General features: G+C 40.5%; 2 protein-coding genes across 7 annotated transcripts in view; both read left to right on the top strand.

Annotated features, from left to right (window-relative positions):
* LOC115426260 (NACHT, LRR and PYD domains-containing protein 14-like) overlaps positions 1-22,849 on the top strand; it is a 307,234-nt gene that overhangs the window by 52,183 nt on the left and 232,202 nt on the right. The window lies entirely within an intron of this gene.
* On the top strand, positions 91-20,913 carry LOC115425241 (NACHT, LRR and PYD domains-containing protein 12-like). Of its 6 annotated transcripts, XM_030142637.1 has the most exons (14): positions 91-165; positions 766-880; positions 1,084-1,203; positions 2,184-2,407; positions 2,887-4,705; positions 5,337-5,507; positions 7,529-7,702; positions 12,467-12,640; positions 13,108-13,281; positions 16,447-16,620; positions 17,088-17,261; positions 18,821-18,994; positions 20,016-20,186; positions 20,341-20,913. In XM_030142637.1, exons 1-14 carry the CDS (start codon positions 105-107, stop codon positions 20,351-20,353), a joined length of 3,738 nt encoding a protein of 1,245 aa, XP_029998497.1. In that variant the 5' UTR covers positions 91-104; the 3' UTR covers positions 20,354-20,913. The 6 variants fall into 6 exon arrangements, with proteins under 6 accessions (XP_029998497.1, XP_029998499.1, XP_029998498.1 ...); XM_030142639.1 differs by lacking the exon at positions 12,467-12,640; XM_030142638.1 differs by lacking the exon at positions 16,447-16,620.

The following is a 22,849-nucleotide window of genomic DNA, read 5'->3' as shown; positions in this document are numbered from 1 at the left end:
TTCAGTCAGTTGTTGTGTTTGTGACGGATGAACCCAGTGTTTTAGTGAGGTGAGCTCACAGTAGTTTGACTGTTTGTCCTTTCAGACTGACTGAAGTTCACAGGATGAGTCTGAGTGTGGATGAAGAGGAGGACGGAGCAGAGTTATCCCATGATACAAACAGGGGTTTGTCCATAAAACAGTGTTTGTCAAATTGTGGGGCGGGCCCCTGAGGGGAGGGATGAAGGATTGCTGGGGGGGGCATGGGATTGTTCCTGGGTGTTTTTTATTTTTTCTTCTTCAGGTTCGAACATGTATCAGGTGGAACTAATGTTTTAGCGTTGGAGCACCCTGGACTCATTTTAGGGATGTACAACAGTCAAATCTAGTGCCATGGTGATCTGTGACTAGACTAGATGAAGAGCTTAGATTTTGTACAGTTTGCACTTTAATGTTCTGAGATATGCAATGTAAACAGGTACACTGCAGTCACTGATATTGTTAAAATGTTCATCTTTGCTACCAAAATGTGTTTGTTGTTCTAAAAAAATAGTCACTTTATTGTCATAGTTGGACGATAATTGCAGATTTCCTGTTTTTATTTGGAAAAATATCATCAGAGGGAGCAGTCCTGTTGAGTTGACTTGTATTGTTCAAGCAAAAATCTAAGTTATTTTTAATTTGAATAAAAATTATTAAAGGAAAAGCAAAAAATATGTTACAATACTGATGTTTCTTTGAATAAAAGTTACAATTGCACCACTGTTACAATGTTGTGGGGTTTAGGGGGGCATGGAGATTTTTCATCCTCCGAAGGGGAGCCTGAGAGAAAAAGACTGAGAACCAGTGCCATAAAGGAACCTCCAGGGGGCAGTAATGAACCAGGACCCTCTGATCCACAGTGAGTCCACTGTCACACACCTTTAATATTTGACTGCAGACACAACAGGACATGATGTGTCCACTTTAAAGTCCAAATGTGTCCTTCAGACAGAATAAAAACACACATGAATAATAACCAAAGGTGATAGAAAATGAAGTGTTCACATGTGAATAACACTAACATACTGTCCAATCCAACTGTTGGACTTGTGTTGTTTCCAGAGGTCAGTATAACAGACCCAGAGCAGAGTGTCCAGTGTCCACATGTCTGTCCATGAAGAGTGAGCGGTCCAAGAAACATCCTCCAGAGTTTAGTCCTGAACCTGGACCTTCAGACACAGAGTAAGAGACTGTTTCTACAGATGAGACATTATTTCTGATCTTTATTTGACATGTATGAATTCATCTGACAGAAGAATTTTTAATGTAATTGAAGTCTTGATTGACAGCTGAAACCATTAGTCCTAACCCTCTACGTTCATAGTTGTGTGTGTTTTTGATCATATCCAGTCCTCTACTATTACTGTTAATACTCTTATTACTTGTATATTGATGAAGTTTGCAGGTCAGATGTGATCAGTTCCTGTCAGTAACTGGTTCAAATCAAACTCAGGTGTGTGAGTAGAACTGACAGTTTCCAGTCCAGCTTTAGTGAAATGCTCTAAACTCCTCATTTGGACTCCAGCTGCTGTGAAGAAAAGATGTTTGAGACTCTGAGATGAACAACAGCCTTAAAGTCTGTGAAACACATGAGACTCACTCACATGTGACAAAAAGAAAGACGTTCAATCCTGAACCAAATGTGTGTAAAGGTTCAGACACTAAGAGCCTGTTTTTCTGCTTGAAGTGTTTTCTTCATTTGAATGAACATTAAACACATGTTTGTGTGAGAATCAGCTCTGAAACAGACCAGTAAGACCAGAGCAGTTTTAGATGGAAGTCCTCTGTGTGGTGTGGACACACTTAGAAATGCTGGGTTGTTTTCAGAACCCGAGCGCTGGGTTAAGGCTGTTGGGTCACAGGTCTGGTGGGTTTGACTGAACATGGGCTTCAGAAGAATCAAGCAGTGCATTGGGTTGGACATGTGAGCTGAAATGGAGGCTCATCATTCCTTCCAGCTGCCATTTTCAGACAGACTGTGAGTTGAGGCGGCTCAGTGGTTTACACTGGCACCGCTCAGCAACAAGGTCCTGGGTCTGATCCCCGACCAGACCAGGTCCTTGAGCCAGCACAGAGTTGTGAGTGTAGATGTGATCCTTTGAACAGCTGATCTGAAAGAACTTTGAAGAAGCTTCTTCTAAACAATGTGTTGATGTCCACAGAGAGACGGAGAGGACTCATGTTCCTGAGGTGAACCCAGCGTCCTGTTCTTTGTGTCAGAAGGTCCAGAGTGATCTGGTCCAGACCAGCTGTGGACACTGGTTGTGCAGACAGTGCATCACTTCATACTGGGACCAGTCTGGTTCATCAGGAGACTCCTCCTGTCCCCAGTGTGAAGAAACATCCAGAACAAGAGCTGAGCTGCAGATCCACAGCTCTGTCCAAAGTAAGACTGGACATCTGTCTGAACATGTCTGCACTTCACTAAACACAACATGTGTTCAACTGTCACTGACTGAGCAGCACAACACAGAACATCTGAACTGCATTAGACTGAACTACATTTTCTATCAAATGTTGGAAATGATCAACTGAAATATTGATTTGATTTCCTATTGATCAAATTCAATGTTTTCCAGAGGATGATGGTCAAAGTAACTCACTGATTCTCTGTAAATTCAATCCCATTATTCAGTATTTGGTCAGTGACAATCATCTTGTCCGTGTTGTTAGAACTGCTTTGGAATGATTCCTGTTTGTATAAATCAGATCCATGTCTGATCAGTGGTTTCCATAGTAACAGGTGTAGGGTTTGTCATTTGGAAACTGTTGTCAATATGAAATAGTATTAACATTGACTGACAGATGAGAACAGATGTTTTGACCCAGCTGTGTTTATTTCAAGTGTTTGTTGTCTGGTTGCAGTTGAACATAAACTCAGTCTGAGGAGCAGATGTGAATGTGTGACTGAAGGAACTGAGGAAACAGGAAGTAGAACCCGTCTAAACCGGATCTACACTGAGCTCTACATCACAGAGGGACAGAGTGAAGACGTTCATACCCAACATGAGGTGAGGACGCTGGAGACAGTTTCCAAGAAGATCATCCAAGAAAGGCCAATCAGGTGTCAGGACATCTTCAAAGCCTTACCCGAGCAGCAGACACCCATCAGAGTGGTTCTGACCAACGGCGTGGCTGGAGTTGGAAAAACCTTCTCGGTGCTGAAGTTCACTCTGGACTGGGCCGAGGGTTTAGAAAACCAGGACGTCAGTCTGGTGGTTCCGCTGTCCTTCAGAGAGCTGAACCTGGTCTCAGATGAGCAGTACAGTCTGCTGACGCTGCTCCATGTTTTCCATCCAACATTACAGAAGGTCACAGCAGAACAGATCAGTGTCTGCAAACTTCTGTTCATCTGCGACGGCCTGGATGAAAGCAGACTGTCACTGGATTTCCACCACTGTCAGGTTGTTTCAGACGTCACTCACAAGTCATCAGTCAACGTCCTGTTGACCAACCTCATCAAGGGGAACCTGCTTCCATCAGCTCTCATCTGGATAACATCTAGACCTGCAGCAGCCAATCAGATCCCTCCTTCATGTGTGGACAGGGTAACAGAGGTCCGAGGCTTCACCACTGATGACCAGAAGGAGGAGTACTTCAAGAAGAGATCCACTGATGAAGATCTGTCCAACAAAATGATCTCACACATCAAGACATCCAGGAGCCTCCACATCATGTGTCAAATCCCAGTCTTCTGCTGGATCAGTTCTACAGTTCTGGAGCACATGTTGACTTCAGACCAGAGAGAAGAGCTGCCCAAGACCCTGACAGACCTGTACTCACACTTCATCATGGTCCAGACAAAGAGGAAGAACAAGTACAAAAAAGGACATGAAACAAGTCTAGAAGAGCTGACAAAGGCAGACATGGAAGTCCTTCTGAAGTTGGGGAGGCCGGCGTTTGAACAACTGGAGAAAAGAAACATGATGTTCTACCAAGAAGACCTGGATCAGTGTGGTCTGGACGTCACAGAGGTCTTGGTGTACTCAGGAGTTTGTACAGAGATCTTCAAAACAGAGACTGTAATCTTCCAGAAAACAATCTACAGCTTTGTTCACCTGAGTGTTCAGGAGTTTCTGGCTGCAGTCTACATCTACCACTGTTACACCAGCAACAACACAGAGGTTCTGGAGAGGTTTCTGGGAGACCAGGACAAGGGCTTAAAATCAGTTTTTCAGAAAATGTTCAGGTATTTCACAGTCAGTGACAGCCTCAGTGACAGCCTGGATGTTTTCCTCAGTAAAGTCATGATAAAATCCCTTCAGAGTGAGAACGGACACCTGGATCTGTTTGTTCGTTTCCTTCATGGCCTCTGTCTGGAGTCCAACCACAGACTTTTAGGAGGTCTGCTGGGTCCAAAAGAGAACAGACCAGAGAGCATCCATGAAGTCATCAAGAACCTGAAGCAGATGAACATTAAGGACATCTGTCCTGACAGAAGCATCAACATCTTCCACTGTCTGACGGAGATGAAGGACCAAACAGTCCATCAGGAGATCCAAGAGTTCCTGAAGTCAGAGAACAGATCAAAGAAGAAACTGTCTGAGATCCAGTGTTCAGCTCTGGCCTACATGTTGCAGATGTCAGAGGAGGTTCTGGATGAACTGAACCTGCAGAAGTACGACACATCAGATGAAGGAAGACACAGACTGATCCCAGCTGTGAGGAACTGCAGAGAGGCCGAGTAAGTACTGATGAGAATATGAAGAGTATGAATCATAGACTGAATCTACAGATGGATCACATGACCCTCTGTCTTGTGTTTCTGTCAAAGTGAAATATGGGAACTGCCATGATGGTTGTATGATCAGAGTCAACGGAGTAGAGACACTGGGATGTGAGCTCCACCCACCAGATGACTGATTGGTTTGTGTTTGTGTTTGTGAGGGATTCTTGACACTGATTGGTCATTGAAGCGGTCGATCACTCATTTTAAGATCATCATGTAACTTATTCAAATCTAAGTAATTAGTCAAATGATTTCTTGAATAAATATCAGCCTAATGAACATTTATTGGATGTATACTTTGACTGTGTAGTTTGTCTGAAGTCCCATAGAACAGGAGAACAGTCTGAACTATACTACATCCAGCCACTAGGGGCAGATCTAGGGTGTTTGGTTTTATTGTTTGGAAGCTGTCATTCCATCTGTCTTTATACTCGTCTATTTTATTCATCTGCTTTTCTTGTCTTTTTTAAACCTTCGAACTGTTCATTAAACTGGTGTCACACAACACCATATCCTGACCTCGTTCAGACTCAGATGTTCAATAAATGTGTTCAGAATTAATTTCCTGTAAATTCTGTATTTATAGACTTTATGGCTGTGGACTCTCACAGACTCACTGTGAAGTTGTGGCCTCAGCTCTGAAGTCTAATCCTTCACATCTGAGACTTTTGGATCTGAGTCACAACAACCTACAGAACTCAGGAGTGAAACTGGCGTCTGGACTGGAGAGTCCAAACTGCAGACTGGAAACTCTGAGGTTAGTTCACTGACTGTCTACTGTTCAGTCCAAACACATCCATGTGTTTTTCCTCTTGAGGGTCATGGGGGTGCCAGAGGTGATCCTGCTTACCTATAGATGAAGGTGGGGTCCACCCTGTTCACTGCAGTGCTGTCACACACCAACAACCATTCATTCTCACATTCACACCTATGAGGGATTTGGATTTCCCATTGAAACTATGAAGAAGGAGGATGTTAGGAACCTGGAGAACCCAGAGAGAACCCATGCAGACAGGGGTAGAACATGCAGCGCTCACACACAAAGGTACACACAGTTGGTGCTGGAATCCTCCTCCTGCTCAGAGGCCGTAGTGCTAATTACTGAAGCACCATGTGGTCCAGTGGAACAACAGCTGTTCCTGATCTGATCTCAGACAACCAAAACTGACACTGAAAACCTACACTGAAAGAGATGTTTTTAAAAATACTGTAAATGTTTCATATGGAAGATTCACACACGTTTACATGATCAGATGTGTGAGCATTAAACAACCAAACCTGTGTCATACAAACCCATCATCATCCTTTATTTTCCATCATATGATGAGTTGAAGATGTTCTTTTAATACAGTCAAGTAAAAGCACCACGATGAAATACCAAATACTGATAAAAAAAAGAGAACGCAAAGTAAAAGAATAATAGAACACCAAGAAAAGCTGTCATCAGATGTCTGTTCTTGAGTTTATCATTTTCTATTTGAAACCTTTTCAGCTCAGATCAGAGGATTGAACATTAAACAAGAACATCATCTTCTAATATTGAATAAATGTACATATTACATACAGTGAAACCCACAGATCAGCAGATGGGTTGAGTTGAAATATTTGTAATAAACTGAAACATGAATTGTTTCATTTCTGGACTGAGTTATAAATCAAAGAACACTGACAGCAACAATTTTCCTGCACATTAAGTATTATGAGTTCAAACCATTTAATTACATTTTACTTGTAATGAGAACGACTTCAGGAATCTAGTATTTGTACTTTACATATTGTATTGATCGTAGAATAAATAGTGCAGTCAGACAATTAAAAGTTTTAATCAGATTAATCACAGGGTTGCTGTGGATTAGTTTGGATTAATCATGATTAAATCTCATGAATTTTTTATCTGTATTAATGGTGTTTCATTTTGCTTGAGCAAACAGACTGAAGAAAGAAGGGAATATATTTGCACTAGAGGTGATCGACACTCATATCCAGAAAATGAAGGGTGTGCAGGATCCCAAAAAAATTGGTGAGAAAAAAAGAAAAAGTAAGAAAGTAACGTTTTGGGTCGAGGCCCGACTGGCCTCATGTCTGTTAATAAATTCTTTGGGAGCTCACAGGTTGTGCGGACCTTACTTTATTATTTTTTTTCAATATATTTGCACTAAACATGTTTGTCACAAGTTTGGATTCTGTCAGCCCAAGTGTTGGCAGAATCCAGACTAACGTCTGCTTGGTGTTAATGTGGTATTTGAATCTGGAAGTGCTTCAGTGAATAGAAAACTCCTTCTGCAGAGTGGGTCCAAGATTTTCTGTGGGTCGACTGTTCGTCTGGGGTTTTTTGTCCTCATATTTCTGTTCTTCCATCTTTATGGGTGGGTTCTACTGGTTCTGTTCTTTATGGGTGGGTTCTGCTGGTTCTGTTCTTTATGGGTGGGTTCTGCTGGTTCTGTTCTTTATTGGTCGGTTCTGCTGGTTCTTCTCTTCCATCTTTATGGGTCGGTTCTGCTGGTTCTGTTCTTTATGGGTGGGTTCTGCTGGTTCTGTTCTTTATGGGTGGGTTCTGCTGGTTCTGTTCTAACTCTACTGGACAAACTGACCCAAATGTGTTGGAGCAGACGTTCAGTCATTCTGCTGCAGATGGGTTAATGACGTTAACATTTATGATCAGATTAATCATGATGATGGATTAATCTGAGTTAATGCGTTAATTTTGACAGCCCTAAAAATAAATAAATAAAATGTGTCATTAATGGATTTAATTTACATCATTTATTCTTTCTTCAGGTTGATTAACTGCAGTTTATCACAGATCAGCTGTTCTTCTGTGGCCTCAGCTCTGAAGTCCAATCCTGCACATCTGATAAAACTGGATCTGAGTGAAAACAACCTCCAGAATTCATCAGTGAAGGAGCTGTGTGATTTCCTGCAGAGTCCACATTGTAAACTACAGGATCTGAGGTCAGTTCACTGTTACTGTTCTAGAGTTTATATGTTTTACTAACGACAGAGCCTCATCAGAGATGAGAACAAATATGTGAAGGAACTTGTTGAAATTTAAAAAAAGAAAATAAAACAAAAATTCATTAGACATATCAAAATGAAATCCAAAATACCTGTATTGTATTTTCTTTAAAAAAAAAAAGAAAATTGAAAATGTATTTTTACGTTAAAATGACCATAAACATAAACAGTGTGTGTGTGTTTATGGATGCACTGACAGACACTGAAAATGGAATTGTCTGAAATATAATGATGTCCATTTGATCAGAATCCACTCCATCAGTACAATAGAGTCATGACAGATTCATCAGTATCTAAACACAAAGAATTGACAGAAACTGAAGAACACCAAGAACAGGAAGACACTGTTGTTCAAATGTTCACCAACTGTATTCAGACAACGGTTCAACATGGAGGAAGAGTTTACTTTGTGTTCACAACAAAGAAAGAATCAACACATGATCAAATACTGCATGTGTTCAAATAGACAAGATGATCATCAAGTGTAAATTGTGGAATCTGAAGTGAATCTAAAGCTGTAAAAGTGCTTTTTTAAACATGTGATTGACCACAGATCAAATCCGACAGAAACTCTAAAGAGTGTAAAACAGCATGAGCCAAAATGACGGAGGTGAAAGTTCCAAACTATGTCCAAACTACAAGTAAGTCTAGAGTGTTCACCTTTATGTGTGTAGAACGTCTGAAGGTTGTAGGATGAAAATCCCACAAGTCCAGTCATTGTTCAGGTCCAGAAAGTGAGGAGTCCAGTCATATGAGTGTGATGATCTGTCCCACATGAAAAGATGAGCCATTAATGACAAAGCTCCCAAATGAACAACAACACAGATGAGTTCTGAACTGAAACTACAGATGTATAGGTGGAAAGACTCCAAAGAAAAGCAGTCCTAGTTTCAGTGTTTGTTCACTCCAACTAATATGACATCAGAGAGAAAGGGAATATTCAGCTCAAACATTTCCATCAGTGACAGTGGTGGAATAATGATGTGCATTTACTGCAGGACAGTACTTCAGCTCCAATGGCAAAGCTTTAGACTTTTGGTGATGTCATAGAGAACATCATCCACTGGGGTTTGCATTTCTATGACATCAAAGCATGAAAACATATTCCAACAGTTTGACACTCACTAAATACTGACATGAACGTTAATAATAAGGAAACATTCCCTCTATTTGATGCAGATTTATACGCATGTAGAAATAATGTGTAAATATTGGTCTGTTTACTGTTGACATTTGTCTGACACTTTAGACATTTGAGTTTACACATAGAAATCTGACAAAAACAGTCTGAAACATGGGATTAAACCCGAAACATATGGAACTGGATCCTGAATGGATTTAATTTACATCATTGACTCTTTCTTCAGGTTGTATAACTGCAGTTTATCACAGATCAGCTGTTCTTCTGTGGCCTCAGTTCTGAAGTCCAATCCTTCACATCTGATAAAACTGAATCTGAGTTACAACAACCTCCAGGATTCATCAGTGAAGGAGCTGTGTGATTTCCTGCAGAGTCCACATTGTAAACTACAGGATCTGAGGTCAGTTCAGTGTTACTGTTCTAGAGTTTATATGTTTTACTAACGACAGAGCCTCATCAGAGATGAGAACAAATATATGAAGGAACTCTTTTCAATAAAGAAAAAAAAAGAACTTTTCATAAGACATATCAAAATGAAATCCAAAATACCTGTATTGTATTTTTTAAAAATAAATATACCGTATTTTTCGGGCCATAAGGTGCACCATATTATAAGGCACAATATCAACGAACGGGTCTATGTTCATACATAAGGTGCACTGGATTATAAGGAGCATTTAGCAAAATAAAACATTCAGATAAGTCAAACTTTATTTAACTCACAACAACCACGATCACAATAACTCTCAACATTGTTCAGTTGTCACACATCAGAAATAGAGAGGGGAAGCCAGCACTAGCCAAATAAAAATACACAACAATACACTCACTTTTTCAGTTCATTCCTCTTCCACAAATCCATCAAATTGTTCATCTTCAGTTTCTGAGTTTAACAGTTGGCAATTTCTGCATCAAGCGTGCCCAGATCCCTCTGGTTATTATCCGAGTCAGTCTCGTTGCTGTTACTTCTCTGTTCAGTGATGATTCCGGCCTTCGTGAAACATCGGTCGACACTTGAGACTGATCCCTTAGCCCAGGCGTCCACCATCCATTGGCAGATAGTGGCGTAACTGGCCCTGCGTTGCCTCCCTGTCTTGGTGAATGTGTGTTCGCCCTCTGTCCTCCGATGCTCCCACGCAGCTCACAGTTTACCTTTGAACGACCTGTTGACACCAATATCTATCGGTTGGAGTTCTTTGGTTAATCCACCCGGAATGATGGCAAACTCCGAATTAGTTTGTTTCACTTGTGTTTTGACAGGATCAGTGAGATGGGCGCGCATGGAGTCGCAGATCAGTAGGGACGGAGATTTGTAGAAAAAGCCATCCGGCCTCTTGACGTAAACGTAACCCTAACTGTAATATTATGTTCAAGCACAGTACTACGTATTATTCTGCGAGGCTCCTGACGAAGTTAATGCTCCGACAATCCATCAAGCGGTGCAGCTTCATAGCTTACCAAAGTCGCACTAAAACATTTGGACAGATTTTTGAGGGCCGTGTAGCACATAAAATCAGTTAGTAAGCACAACCAGAATTAATGCATAAGGGGCACCAGATTAAAAGGCACACTGTCGATTTTTGAGAAAATTAAAGGATTTTAAGTGCACCTTAGAGTCCGAAAAATACAGTGAATTTGTACGTTGAAATGACCAGAAACATAAACAACAGTGTGTGTGTTTATGGATGCACTGACAGGCACTGAAAATGGAATTATCTGAAGTATAATGATGTCCATTTGATCAGAATACACTCCATCAGTACAATAGTCATGACAGATTTATTGTGTGTGTGTTTGTAGAAGACATTGACTCTGTAGACATGGAACTGAAACAAATGTGAAAGTGATTGAACAAAAGTGTAAAGTTCAGTTGAGTTAAGTCACCAATTAAAACCTGAACACATCTGACTGGATCATTAATACATTTTAATCTGTATGATTTATTCTTTCTTCAGGTTGATTAACTGCAGTTTATCACAGATCAGCTGTTCTTCTGTGGCCTCAGTTCTGAAGTCCAGTCCTTCACATCTGATAAAACTGGATCTGAGTGGAAACAACCTCCAGGATTCATCAGTGAAGGAGCTGTGTGATTTCCTGCAGAGTCCACATTGTAAACTACAGGATCTGAGGTCAGTTCACTGTTACTGTTCTAGAGTTTATATGTTTTACTAACGACAGAGCCTCATCAGAGATGAGAACAAATATGTGAAGGAACTTGTTGAAATTTAAAAAAAGAAAATAAAACAAAAATTCATTAGACATATCAAAATGAAATCCAAAATACCTGTATTGTATTTTCTTTAAAAAAAAAAAAGAAAATTGAAAATGTATTTTTACGTTAAAATGACCATAAACATAAACAGTGTGTGTGTGTTTATGGATGCACTGACAGACACTGAAAATGGAATTCTCTGAAATATAATGACGTCCATTTGATCAGAATCCACTCCATCAGTACAATAGAGTCATGACAGATTCATCAGTATCTAAACACAAAGAATTGACAGAAACTGAAGAACACCAAGAACAGGAAGACACTGTTGTTCAAATGTTCACCAACTGTATTCAGACAACGGTTCAACATGGAGGAAGAGTTTACTTTGTGTTCACAACAAAGAAAGAATCAACACATGATCAAATACTGCATGTGTTCAAATAGACAAGATGATCATCAAGTGTAAATTGTGGAATCTGAAGTGAATCTAAAGCTGTAAAAGTGCTTTTTTAAACATGTGATTGACCACAGATCAAATCCGACAGAAACTCTAAAGAGTGTAAAACAGCATGAGCCAAAATGACGGAGGTGAAAGTTCCAAACTATGTCCAAACTACAAGTAAGTCTGGAGTGTTCACCTTTATGTGTGTAGAACGTCTGAAGGTTGTAGGATGAAAATCCCACAAGTCCAGTCATTGTTCAGGTCCAGAAAGTGAGGAGTCCAGTCATATGAGTGTGATGATCTGTCCCACATGAAAAGATGAGCCATTAATGACAAAGCTCCCAAATGAACAACAACACAGATGAGTTCTGAACTGAAACTACAGATGTATAGGTGGAAAGACTCCAAAGAAAAGCAGTCCTAGTTTCAGTGTTTGTTCACTCCAACTAATATGACATCAGAGAGAAAGGGAATATTCAGCTCAAACATTTCCATCAGTGACAGTGGTGGAATAATGATGTGCATTTACTGCAGGACAGTACTTCAGCTCCAATGGCAAAGCTTTAGACTTTTGGTGATGTCATAGAGAACATCATCCACTGGGGTTTGCATTTCTATGACATCAAAGCATGAAAACATATTCCAACAGTTTGACACTCACTAAATACTGACATTAATGTTAATAATAAGGAAACATTCCCTCTATTTGATGCAGATTTATACACATGTAGAAATAATGTGTAAATATTGGTCTGTTTACTGTTGACATTTGTCTGACACTTTAGACATTTGAGTTTACACATAGAAATCTGACAAAAACAGTCTGAAACATGTGGTTAAACCCGAAACATATAGAACTGGATCCTGAATGGATTTAATTTACATCATTGACTCTTTCTTCAGGTTGAGTAACTGCAGTTTATCACAGATCAGCTGTTCTTCTGTGGCCTCAGTTCTGAAGTCCAATCCTTCACATCTGATAAAACTGGATCTGAGTGGAAACAACCTCCAGGATTCATCAGTGAAGGAGCTGTGTGATTTCCTGCAGAGTCCACATTGTAAACTACAGGATCTGGGGTCAGTTCACTGTTACTGTTCTAGAGTTTATATGTTTTATTATCTGTACACACACTCAAAGGTTTTGTCTTTTATTCTACAATGTAACATTGAAGCAGGAAAAACTAGAGGAAACACACAGTGTATGTGTTCTACAGTGATTGAAGTCATTAGTATTTTTTCATTGTACTTTGAGGGACAGTCGTCTAATGACAAACAGCATCTGTTCTAGTTAAAGCAGGAGGAGTCACTGGGTGAAGTTTAAAGGCTTTAGTTGGTTGAAGGTTATTTTACATCAAATGTGAACTGATGTGTTCAGGTGTGTGTTTGTAGAAGACATTGACTCTGTAGACATGGAACTGAAACAAATGAGAAAGTGATTGAACAAAAGTGTCAAGTTCAGTCGAGTTAAGTCACCAGTTAAAACCTGAACACATCTGACTGGATCATTAATACATTTTAATCTGTAGGATTTATTCTTTCTTCAGGTTGAATAACTGCAGTTTATCACAGATCAGCTGTTCTTCTGTGGCCTCAGTTCTGAAGTCCAATCCTTCACATCTGATACAACTGGATCTGAGTGGAAACAACCTCCAGGATTCATCAGTGAAGGAGCTGTGTGATTTCCTGCAGAGTCCACATTGTAAACTACAGGATCTGAGGTCAGTTCAGTGTTACTGTTCTAGAGTTTATATGTTTTACTAACGACAGAGCCTCATCAGAGATGAGAACAAATATATGAAGGAACTCTTTACAATAAAAAGAAAAAAAAAGAACTTTTCATAAGACATATCAAAATGAAATCCAAAATACCTGTATTTTATTTTTTAAACATAAATATCCCGTATTTTTCAGGCCATAAGGTGCACCATATTATAAGGCACAATATCATCGAACGGGTCTATGTTCATACATAAGGTGCACTGGATTATAAGGAGCATTAAGCGAAACAAAACATTCAGATAAGTCAAACTTTATTCAACTCACAACAACCACGATCACAATAACTCTCAACATTGTTCAGTTGTAACACATCAGAGATAGAGAGGGGAAGCCAGCACTAGCCAAATAAAAATACACAACAATACACTCACTTTTTCAGTTCATTCCTCTTCCACAAATCCATCAAATTGTTCATCTTCAGTTTCTGAGTTTAACAGTTGGCGATTTCTGCATCAAGCGTGCCCAGATCCCTCTGGTCATTATCCGAGTCAGTCTCGTTGCTGTTACTTCTCTGTTCAGTGATGATTCCGGCCTTCGTGAAACATCGGTCGACACTTGAGACTGATCCCTTAGCCCAGGCGTCCACCATCCATTGGCAGATAGTGGCGTAACTGGCCCTGCGTTGCCTCCCTGTCTTGGTGAATGTGTGTTCGCCCTCTGTCCTCCGATGCTCCCACGCAGCTCACAGTTTACCTTTGAACGACCTGTTGACACCAATATCTAGCAGTTGGAGTTCTTTGGTTAATCCACCCGGAATGATGGCAAACTCCGAATTAGTTTGTTTCACTTGGGTTTTGACAGGATCAGTGAGATGGGTGCGCATGGAGTCGCAGATCAGTAGGGACGGAGATTTGTGGAAAAAGCCATCCGGCCTCTTGACGTAAACGTAACCCTAACTGTAATATTATGTTCAAGCACAGTACTACGTATTATTCTGCGAGGCTCCTGACGAAGTTAATGCTCCGACAATCCATCAAGCGGTGCGGCTTCATAGCTTACCAAAGTCGCACTAAAACATTTGGACAGATTTTTGAGGGCCGTGTAGCACATAAAATCAGTTAGTAAGCACAACCAGAATTAATGCATAAGGGGCACCAGATTAAAAGGCACACTGTCGATTTTTGAGAAAATTAAAGGATTTTAAGTGCACCTTAGAGTCCGAAAAATACAGTGAATTTGTACGTTGAAATGACCAGAAACATAAACAACAGTGTGTGTGTTTATGGATGCACTGACAGGCACTGAAAATGGAATTATCTGAAGTATAATGATGTCCATTTGATCAGAATACACTCCATCAGTACAATAGTCATGACAGATTTATTGTGTGTGTGTGTGTTTGTAGAAGACATTGACTCTGTAGACATGGAACTGAAACAAATGTGAAAGTGATTGAACAAAAGTGTAAAGTTCAGTTGAGTTAAGTCACCAATTAAAACCTGAACACATCTGACTGGATCATTAATACATTTTAATCTGTATGATTTATTCTTTCTTCAGGTTGATTAACTGCAGTTTATCACAGATCAGCTGTTCTTCTGTGGCCTCAGTTCTGAAGTCCAGTCCTTCACATCTGATAAAACTGGATCTGAGTGGAAACAACCTCCAGGATTCATCAGTGAAGGAGCTGTGTGATTTCCTGCAGAGTCCACATTGTAAACTACAGGATCTGAGGTCAGTTCACTGTTACTGTTCTAGAGTTTATATGTTTTACTAACGACAGAGCCTCATCAGAGATGAGAACAAATATGTGAAGGAACTTGTTGAAATTTAAAAAAAGAAAATAAAACAAAAATTCATTAGACATATCAAAATGAAATCCAAAATACCTGTATTGTATTTTCTTTAAAAAAAAAAAGAAAATTGAAAATGTATTTTTACGTTAAAATGACCATAAACATAAACAGTGTGTGTGTGTTTATGGATGCACTGACAGACACTGAAAATGGAATTGTCTGAAATATAATGATGTCCATTTGATCAGAATCCACTCCATCAGTACAATAGAGTCATGACAGATTCATCAGTATCTAAACACAAAGAATTGACAGAAACTGAAGAACACCAAGAACAGGAAGACACTGTTGTTCAAATGTTCACCAACTGTATTCAGACAACGGTTCAACATGGAGGAAGAGTTTACTTTGTGTTCACAACAAAGAAAGAATCAACACATGATCAAATACTGCATGTGTTCAAATAGACAAGATGATCATCAAGTGTAAATTGTGGAATCTGAAGTGAATCTAAAGCTGTAAAAGTGCTTTTTTAAACATGTGATTGACCACAGATCAAATCCGACAGAAACTCTAAAGAGTGTAAAACAGCATGAGCCAAAATGACGGAGGTGAAAGTTCCAAACTATGTCCAAACTACAAGTAAGTCTAGAGTGTTCACCTTTATGTGTGTAGAACGTCTGAAGGTTGTAGGATGAAAATCCCACAAGTCCAGTCATTGTTCAGGTCCAGAAAGTGAGGAGTCCAGTCATATGAGTGTGATGATCTGTCCCACATGAAAAGATGAGCCATTAATGACAAAGCTCCCAAATGAACAACAACACAGATGAGTTCTGAACTGAAACTACAGATGTATAGGTGGAAAGACTCCAAAGAAAAGCAGTCCTAGTTTCAGTGTTTGTTCACTCCAACTAATATGACATCAGAGAGAAAGGGAATATTCAGCTCAAACATTTCCATCAGTGACAGTGGTGGAATAATGATGTGCATTTACTGCAGGACAGTACTTCAGCTCCAATGGCAAAGCTTTAGACTTTTGGTGATGTCATAGAGAACATCATCCACTGGGGTTTGCATTTCTATGACATCAAAGCATGAAAACATATTCCAACAGTTTGACACTCACTAAATACTGACATTAATGTTAATAATAAGGAAACATTCCCTCTATTTGATGCAGATTTATACACATGTAGAAATAATGTGTAAATATTGGTCTGTTTACTGTTGACATTTGTCTGACACTTTAGACATTTGAGTTTACACATAGAAATCTGACAAAAACAGTCTGAAACATGTGGTTAAACCCGAAACATATAGAACTGGATCCTGAATGGATTTAATTTACATCATTGACTCTTTCTTCAGGTTGAGTAACTGCAGTTTATCACAGATCAGCTGTTCTTCTGTGGCCTCAGTTCTGAAGTCCAATCCTTCACATCTGATAAAACTGGATCTGAGTGGAAACAACCTCCAGGATTCATCAGTGAAGGAGCTGTGTGATTTCCTGCAGAGTCCACATTGTAAACTACAGGATCTGGGGTCAGTTCACTGTTACTGTTCTAGAGTTTATATGTTTTATTATCTGTACACACACTCAAAGGTTTTGTCTTTTATTCTACAATGTAACATTGAAGCAGGAAAAACTAGAGGAAACACACAGTGTATGTGTTCTACAGTGATTGAAGTCATTAGTATTTTTTCATTGTACTTTGAGGGACAGTCGTCTAATGACAAACAGCATCTGTTCTAGTTAAAGCAGGAGGAGTCACTGGGTGAAGTTTAAAGGCTTTAGTTGGTTGAAGGTTATTTTACATCAAATGTGAACTGATGTGTTCAGGTGTGTGTTTGTAGAAGACATTGACTCTGTAGACATGGAACTGAAACAAATGAGAAAGTGATTGAACAAAAGTGTCAAGTTCAGTCGAGTTAAGTCACCAGTTAAAACCTGAACACATCTGACTGGATCATTAATACATTTTAATCTGTAGGATTTATTCTTTCTTCAGGTTGAATAACTGCAGTTTATCACAGATCAGCTGTTCTTCTGTGGCCTCAGTTCTGAAGTCCAATCCTTCACATCTGATACAACTGGATCTGAGTGGAAACAACCTCCAGGATTCATCACTGAAGGAGCTGTGTGATTTCCTGCAGAGTCCACATTGTAAACTACAGGATCTGAGGTCAGTTCACTGTTACTGTTCTAGAGTTTATATGTTTTACTAACGACAGAGCCTCATCAGAGATGAGAACAAATATATGAAGGAACTCTTTACAATAAAAAGAAAAAAAAAGAACTTTTCATAAGACATATCAAAATGAAATCCAAAATACCTGTATTTTATTTTTTAAACATAAATATACCGTATTTTTCAGGCCATAAGGTGCACCATATTATAAGGCACAATATCATCGAACGGGTCTATGTTCATACATAAGGTGCACTGGATTATAAGGAGCATTAAGCGAAACAAAACATTCAGATAAGTCAAACTTTATTCAACTCACAACAACCACGATCACAATAACTCTCAACATTGTTCAGTTGTAACACATCAGAGATAGAGAGGGGAAGCCAGCACTAGCCAAATAAAAATACACAACAATACACTCACTTTTTCAGTTCATTCCTCTTCCACAAATCCATCAAATTCTTCATCTTCAGTTTCTGAGTTTAACAGTTGGCGATTTCTGCATCAAGCGTGCCCAGATCCCTCTGGTTATTATCCGAGTCAGTCTCGTTGCTGTTACTTCTCTGTTCAGTGATGATTCCGGCCTTCGTGAAAGCTCGGTCGACACTTGAGACTGATCCCTTAGCCCAGGCGTCCACCATCCATTGGCAGATAGTGGCGTAACTGGCCCTGCGTTGCCTCCCTGTCTTGGTGAATGTGTGTTCGCCCTCTGTCCTCCGATGCTCCCACGCAGCTCAGTTTACCTTTGAACGACCTGTTGACACCAATATCTAGCAGTTGGAGTTCTTTGGTTAATCCACCCGGAATGATGGCAAACTCCGAATTAGTTTGTTTCACTTGGGTTTTGACAGGATCAGTGAGATGGGTGCGCATGGAGTCGCAGATCAGTAGGGACGGAGATTTGTGGAAAAAGCCATCCGGCCTCTTGACGTAAACGTAACCCTAACTGTAATATTATGTTCAAGCACAGTACTACGTATTATTCTGCGAGGCTCCTGACGAAGTTAATGCTCCGACAATCCATCAAGCGGTGCGGCTTCATAGCTTACCAAAGTCGCACTAAAACATTTGGACAGATTTTTGAGCGCCGTGTACCGCATAAAATCAGTTAGTAAGCACAACCAGAATTAATGCATAAGGGGCACCAGATTAAAAGGCACACTGTCGATTTTTGAGAAAATTAAAGGATTTTAAGTGCACCTTAGAGTCCGAAAAATACAGTGAATTTGTACGTTGAAATGACCAGAAACATAAACAACAGTGTGTGTGTTTATGGATGCACTGACAGACACTGAAAATAGAATTATCTGAACTATAATCATGTCCATTTGATCAGAATACACTCCATCAGTACAATAGTCATGACAGATTTATTGTGTGTGTGTGTGTTTGTAGAAGACATTGACTCTGTAGACATGGAACTGAAACAAATGAGAAAGTGATTGAACAAAAGTGTAAAGTTCAGTCGAGTTAAGTCACCAATTAAAACCTGAACACATCTGACTGGATCATTAATACATTTTAATCTGTATGATTTATTCTTTCTTCAGGTTGATTAACTGCAGTTTATCACAGATCAGCTGTTCTTCTGTGGCCTCAGCTCTGAAGTCCAATCCTTCACATCTGATAAAACTGGATCTGAGTGAAAACAACTTCCAGGATTCAGGAGTGAAGGAGCTGTGTGATTTCCTGCAGAGTCCACATTGTAAACTACAGGATCTGAGGTCAGTTCACTGTTAGTTTGATAGAGTTCTGTTTTAGGAGCAGCTGAACCTCATTTATGAACAAACAGAACTGACATCCATTCTGTTGTTTTACAGTTCCAAGAACAGTTGTGTGAACCCTTTGAAATGTTGTAGTTTTCTGCATGAATTGCTCATAAAATCTGATCTAATCTCCATGTCAGTCACAAGTATAGACAGATCCAATGTGTTTAAGCTAATAGCACACAAACACTACTAATATTTCATGTGTTTATTGAGCACAACTCTTCAACAGTCCCAGTGAATGTAATGATTGAAGCTCCTTTTGCACCAATAACCTTAAACCAGTGTTTTTGGAGCTGCTGATCTGACCTGCACAATGTCCAGGGACATTTGGGATCATTCTTTGTGACACAAGTGCATCAGCTCAGCTCTATTCTGAGCATGTCTGCTGTGAAAGGCTCTGGTGAGTTCAGTCCACAGCGTCTCTATTGGATTCAGCTCTGGGCTCTGACTGGCTCTTTCCAAAAGGTGGTTTTTCTGTTTCTGAAGCCACTCTAGTCACTTTACTTCTATGTTTACATGTTGACAAACTCAGGATTCCATTTGGTCCTCCATGATTGGAGCTGCCGTGGCCTGGATTGGCTGGAGAGTCGACTGGTGACCGAAGGGTCGCAGGTTCGATTCCCTGGACTGGTGGAGAGTTTTTGCTGATGTTCCCTTGAGCAAGGCACTTAACCCCCCATTTGCTGTGTGGTTTTGGGTTCAACACATTGTGTTTGTCTATACTGGTGACTGAGATGCAGATCACATTTTATGAGCAATTCATGCAGAAAACTTTGAGGGTTCACAGAGTTTTTCTAACCACTGTATAGTCGACACCATTTAATGTTGGATTTTTCTGTCAGCTACAAAAATTACAGTCAGTAAAAACTGTTTGGTTGAAATGAATGTTGAATATTTCACATTCATGTTGAAAACCTAAATATATTTGGCTGAAATGTTCATTAATTTGAATCTCCATCATTTCTTCTTTATTCAGGTTGAATTACTGCAGTTTGTCCAAAATCAGCTGTTCTTATCTGGCAGCAGCTCTGAAGTCCAATCCTTCACATCTGATAAAACTCTACTTATGTGAGAACAACCTGAAGGATTCAGATGTTAAAGAACTGGAGGACCTTGTTCAGAGTCCACACTGTAAACTGGAGACACTGTAAGTAATGTCAGTTTGTGCTGGTTTGGTGAACACCTCCATGATTAGAAGTCTGTTTGATTATTTTTAGTGATTCCTCTGTGGTTTGAATAAATTCAGAAATGTCTCCGTAAACATTTCTTTCTGATCTGTTTGTATTTTCTTCTTTCTTCAGATGGAGGTGGTGATCTGTGGAACAGTCACTGTGATCAGGACTGTGTGAGGATCAGCTGAGTCCAGATGATCGACAGATGTGAAAGCAGCAGCACATCCTCACTTCTTCTCCTCCACTCCTCACTTCTTCTCCTCCACTCCTCACCCCTCCCTCTGATGATGTCACAGAAGGTGAGGCAGACTTCCTTTAGCTCCGCCTCCTCGGTCCATCATGTGACTTTAAAGGCGGTGAAACATCCTTCCAGATGATTCTCTGAGATGGATTCATGAGGAACCACGAAGCACCGAGGAGTGGAGGAGCTGAAAAAGAAGGAACTGACCAGAGGTTTTTCATTGGATGTACAGTCAGTGAACCAGTGTGTTCTGTGGATGGCACTGAGTTATTTTGTGCTGCCACCCTGTGGACTAATGGAGAACTACACTGTATACCTGAAAACTGGACCTGTGATCAGGCAAGGGACTATTTTTGGTCATTTCTGAATACATTATAAGACAGTGACATCAGCAATTCCAGAGAGGACAGTGAGTCCACAATCTGAGGTTCAATGTGGTCTACTGGGGTCTGTCAGGTCCAATGTGGTCTCCAGGGTCTGTCAGGTCCAATGTGGTCTCCAGGGTCTGTCAGGTCCCATGTGGTCTCCAGGGTCTGTCAGGTCCAATGTGGTCTCCAGGTTCTGTCAGGTCCAATGTGGTCTCCAGGGTCTGTCAGGTCCAATGTGGTCTCCAGGGTCTGTCAGGTCCAATGTGGTCTCCAGGTTCTGTCAGGTCCAATGTGGTCTCCAGGGTCTGTCAGGTCCAATGTGGTCTCCAGGGTCTGTCAGGTCCCATGTGGTCTCCAGGGTCTGTCAGGTCCAATGTGGTCTCCAGGTTCTGTCAGGTCCAATGTGGTCTCCAGGGTCTGTCAGGTCCAATGTGGTCTCCAGGGTCTGTCAGGTCCAATGTGGTCTCCAGGTTCTGTCAGGTCCAATGTGGTCTCCAGGGTCTGTCAGGTCCAATGTGGTCTCCAGGGTCTGTCAGGTCCCATGTGGTCTCCAGGGTCTGTCAGGTCCACCTGTGCTTTGTTCAGTTCCATGCAGTAATGGAACTAATGTAAGGAATGATGTTCAAAGGGGTCATGTGGATGTGGACAGGGGTCTGGACCAGCACACATGGGGGTCTAAGGGGACAGGGGTCTGGACCAGCACACATGGGGGTCTAAGGGAACAGGGGTCTGGACCAGCATGCATTGGGGTCTAAGGGGACAGGGGTCTGGACCAGCACACATGGGGGTCTAAGGGGACAGGGGTCTGGACCAGCACACATGGGGGTCTAATGGGACAAGGGTCTGGACCAGCACACATGTTGTTGTGATGTTCTAACAGTGATGTTCTAGTTTCTTAAATACATGTTCCTGTGACTTTAAATGTTTTTTTCTTGTATATTGTTTTTTTTTTTTTCTATTTTTTGCAATTACAGGTAAGGAACCAAATATGGTCAATTCATTAACCTTGATTTTCTAGCTAATAACAGTTGAAAACTGTCCCCAAAGTCATGCAGTGTTGTTGGGTTCTCCAATAACACACTCAGGTGTAAATGCTGAATGTCAGAGTATTTCTGGGAGTGTTCTATAAAGGGTTCAGAGGTGAGTTCAACAGTTGGGACTTTAGTTTCCGTCTGTTTCTTTTCATTCTTTTCCATTTCAGTCTGTGTTTTTCTGTTCTGATGCGTGCGTTTCTCTTTGTCATTCCATTCAGTTCAGACTAATCCTAATGAAACCAACTCATTGTGAAAACATTCTCATGGGTTTCATGTCTTACTTGAGCAGAAGGATGGGTTCTTGGTCAGTGTAAAAATATGACAGATGACATACTGGGCTGGTTGACAGTGACAAAGTCAGAGCCATAGACACACAGAGTTGGGACCTGTTTGGATGTGAGCCCTACGTTGATCACATGGTTGATGTAAGCCTCAGTAGTTCCAAACAAACTGCACTGTCATGTTCTTCTATGGGACAGACAGCAGTGAGTGTGTGATTGCAGGTAAATGTCCAAATAAAGCACACACTAGTCTGTTTCCAACCGCTGTGTCACTACTGTATGTATGTTTGTGTCCGTTGTGCTTTTGAGCAGTGGGGTTGAAACCACTGAAAGGACGGACTTTATTACTGTGAAGAGTTTTAGATTTAGTGGTAGGTTTATGGAATGAGCGCAGGACAAATCCAACTACTAACAGTCATCACATGGAATTCTGAAATGTTCATAAATGACAAACAGAATCAAATCCGTGTCAGAGTGGACCCATATTTGGAGCACAGGAAATGACAGGAATGATCACATGACCTCAGCTGACAAACTGAAGCCGACAGCAGCAGGTCGAACAGAACAAATCAAATCAAAGCCACTGAGAACCACATGTGGACTAACGGTACCTTAGCTTGGAAAGTCCATCATCTGTGGTTCTAGTGGTTCAGTGTGAACAGCTGGACTAGTCAAACTAGTGAACTCTAGGACTACAGCTGGAAGTCCAACACA

This window comes from Sphaeramia orbicularis, chromosome 9 (assembly GCF_902148855.1).
Source record: "Sphaeramia orbicularis chromosome 9, fSphaOr1.1, whole genome shotgun sequence".
Taxonomy (NCBI): domain Eukaryota; kingdom Metazoa; phylum Chordata; class Actinopteri; order Kurtiformes; family Apogonidae; genus Sphaeramia; species Sphaeramia orbicularis.
This window is presented reverse-complemented; position numbering and strand designations above follow the sequence as displayed.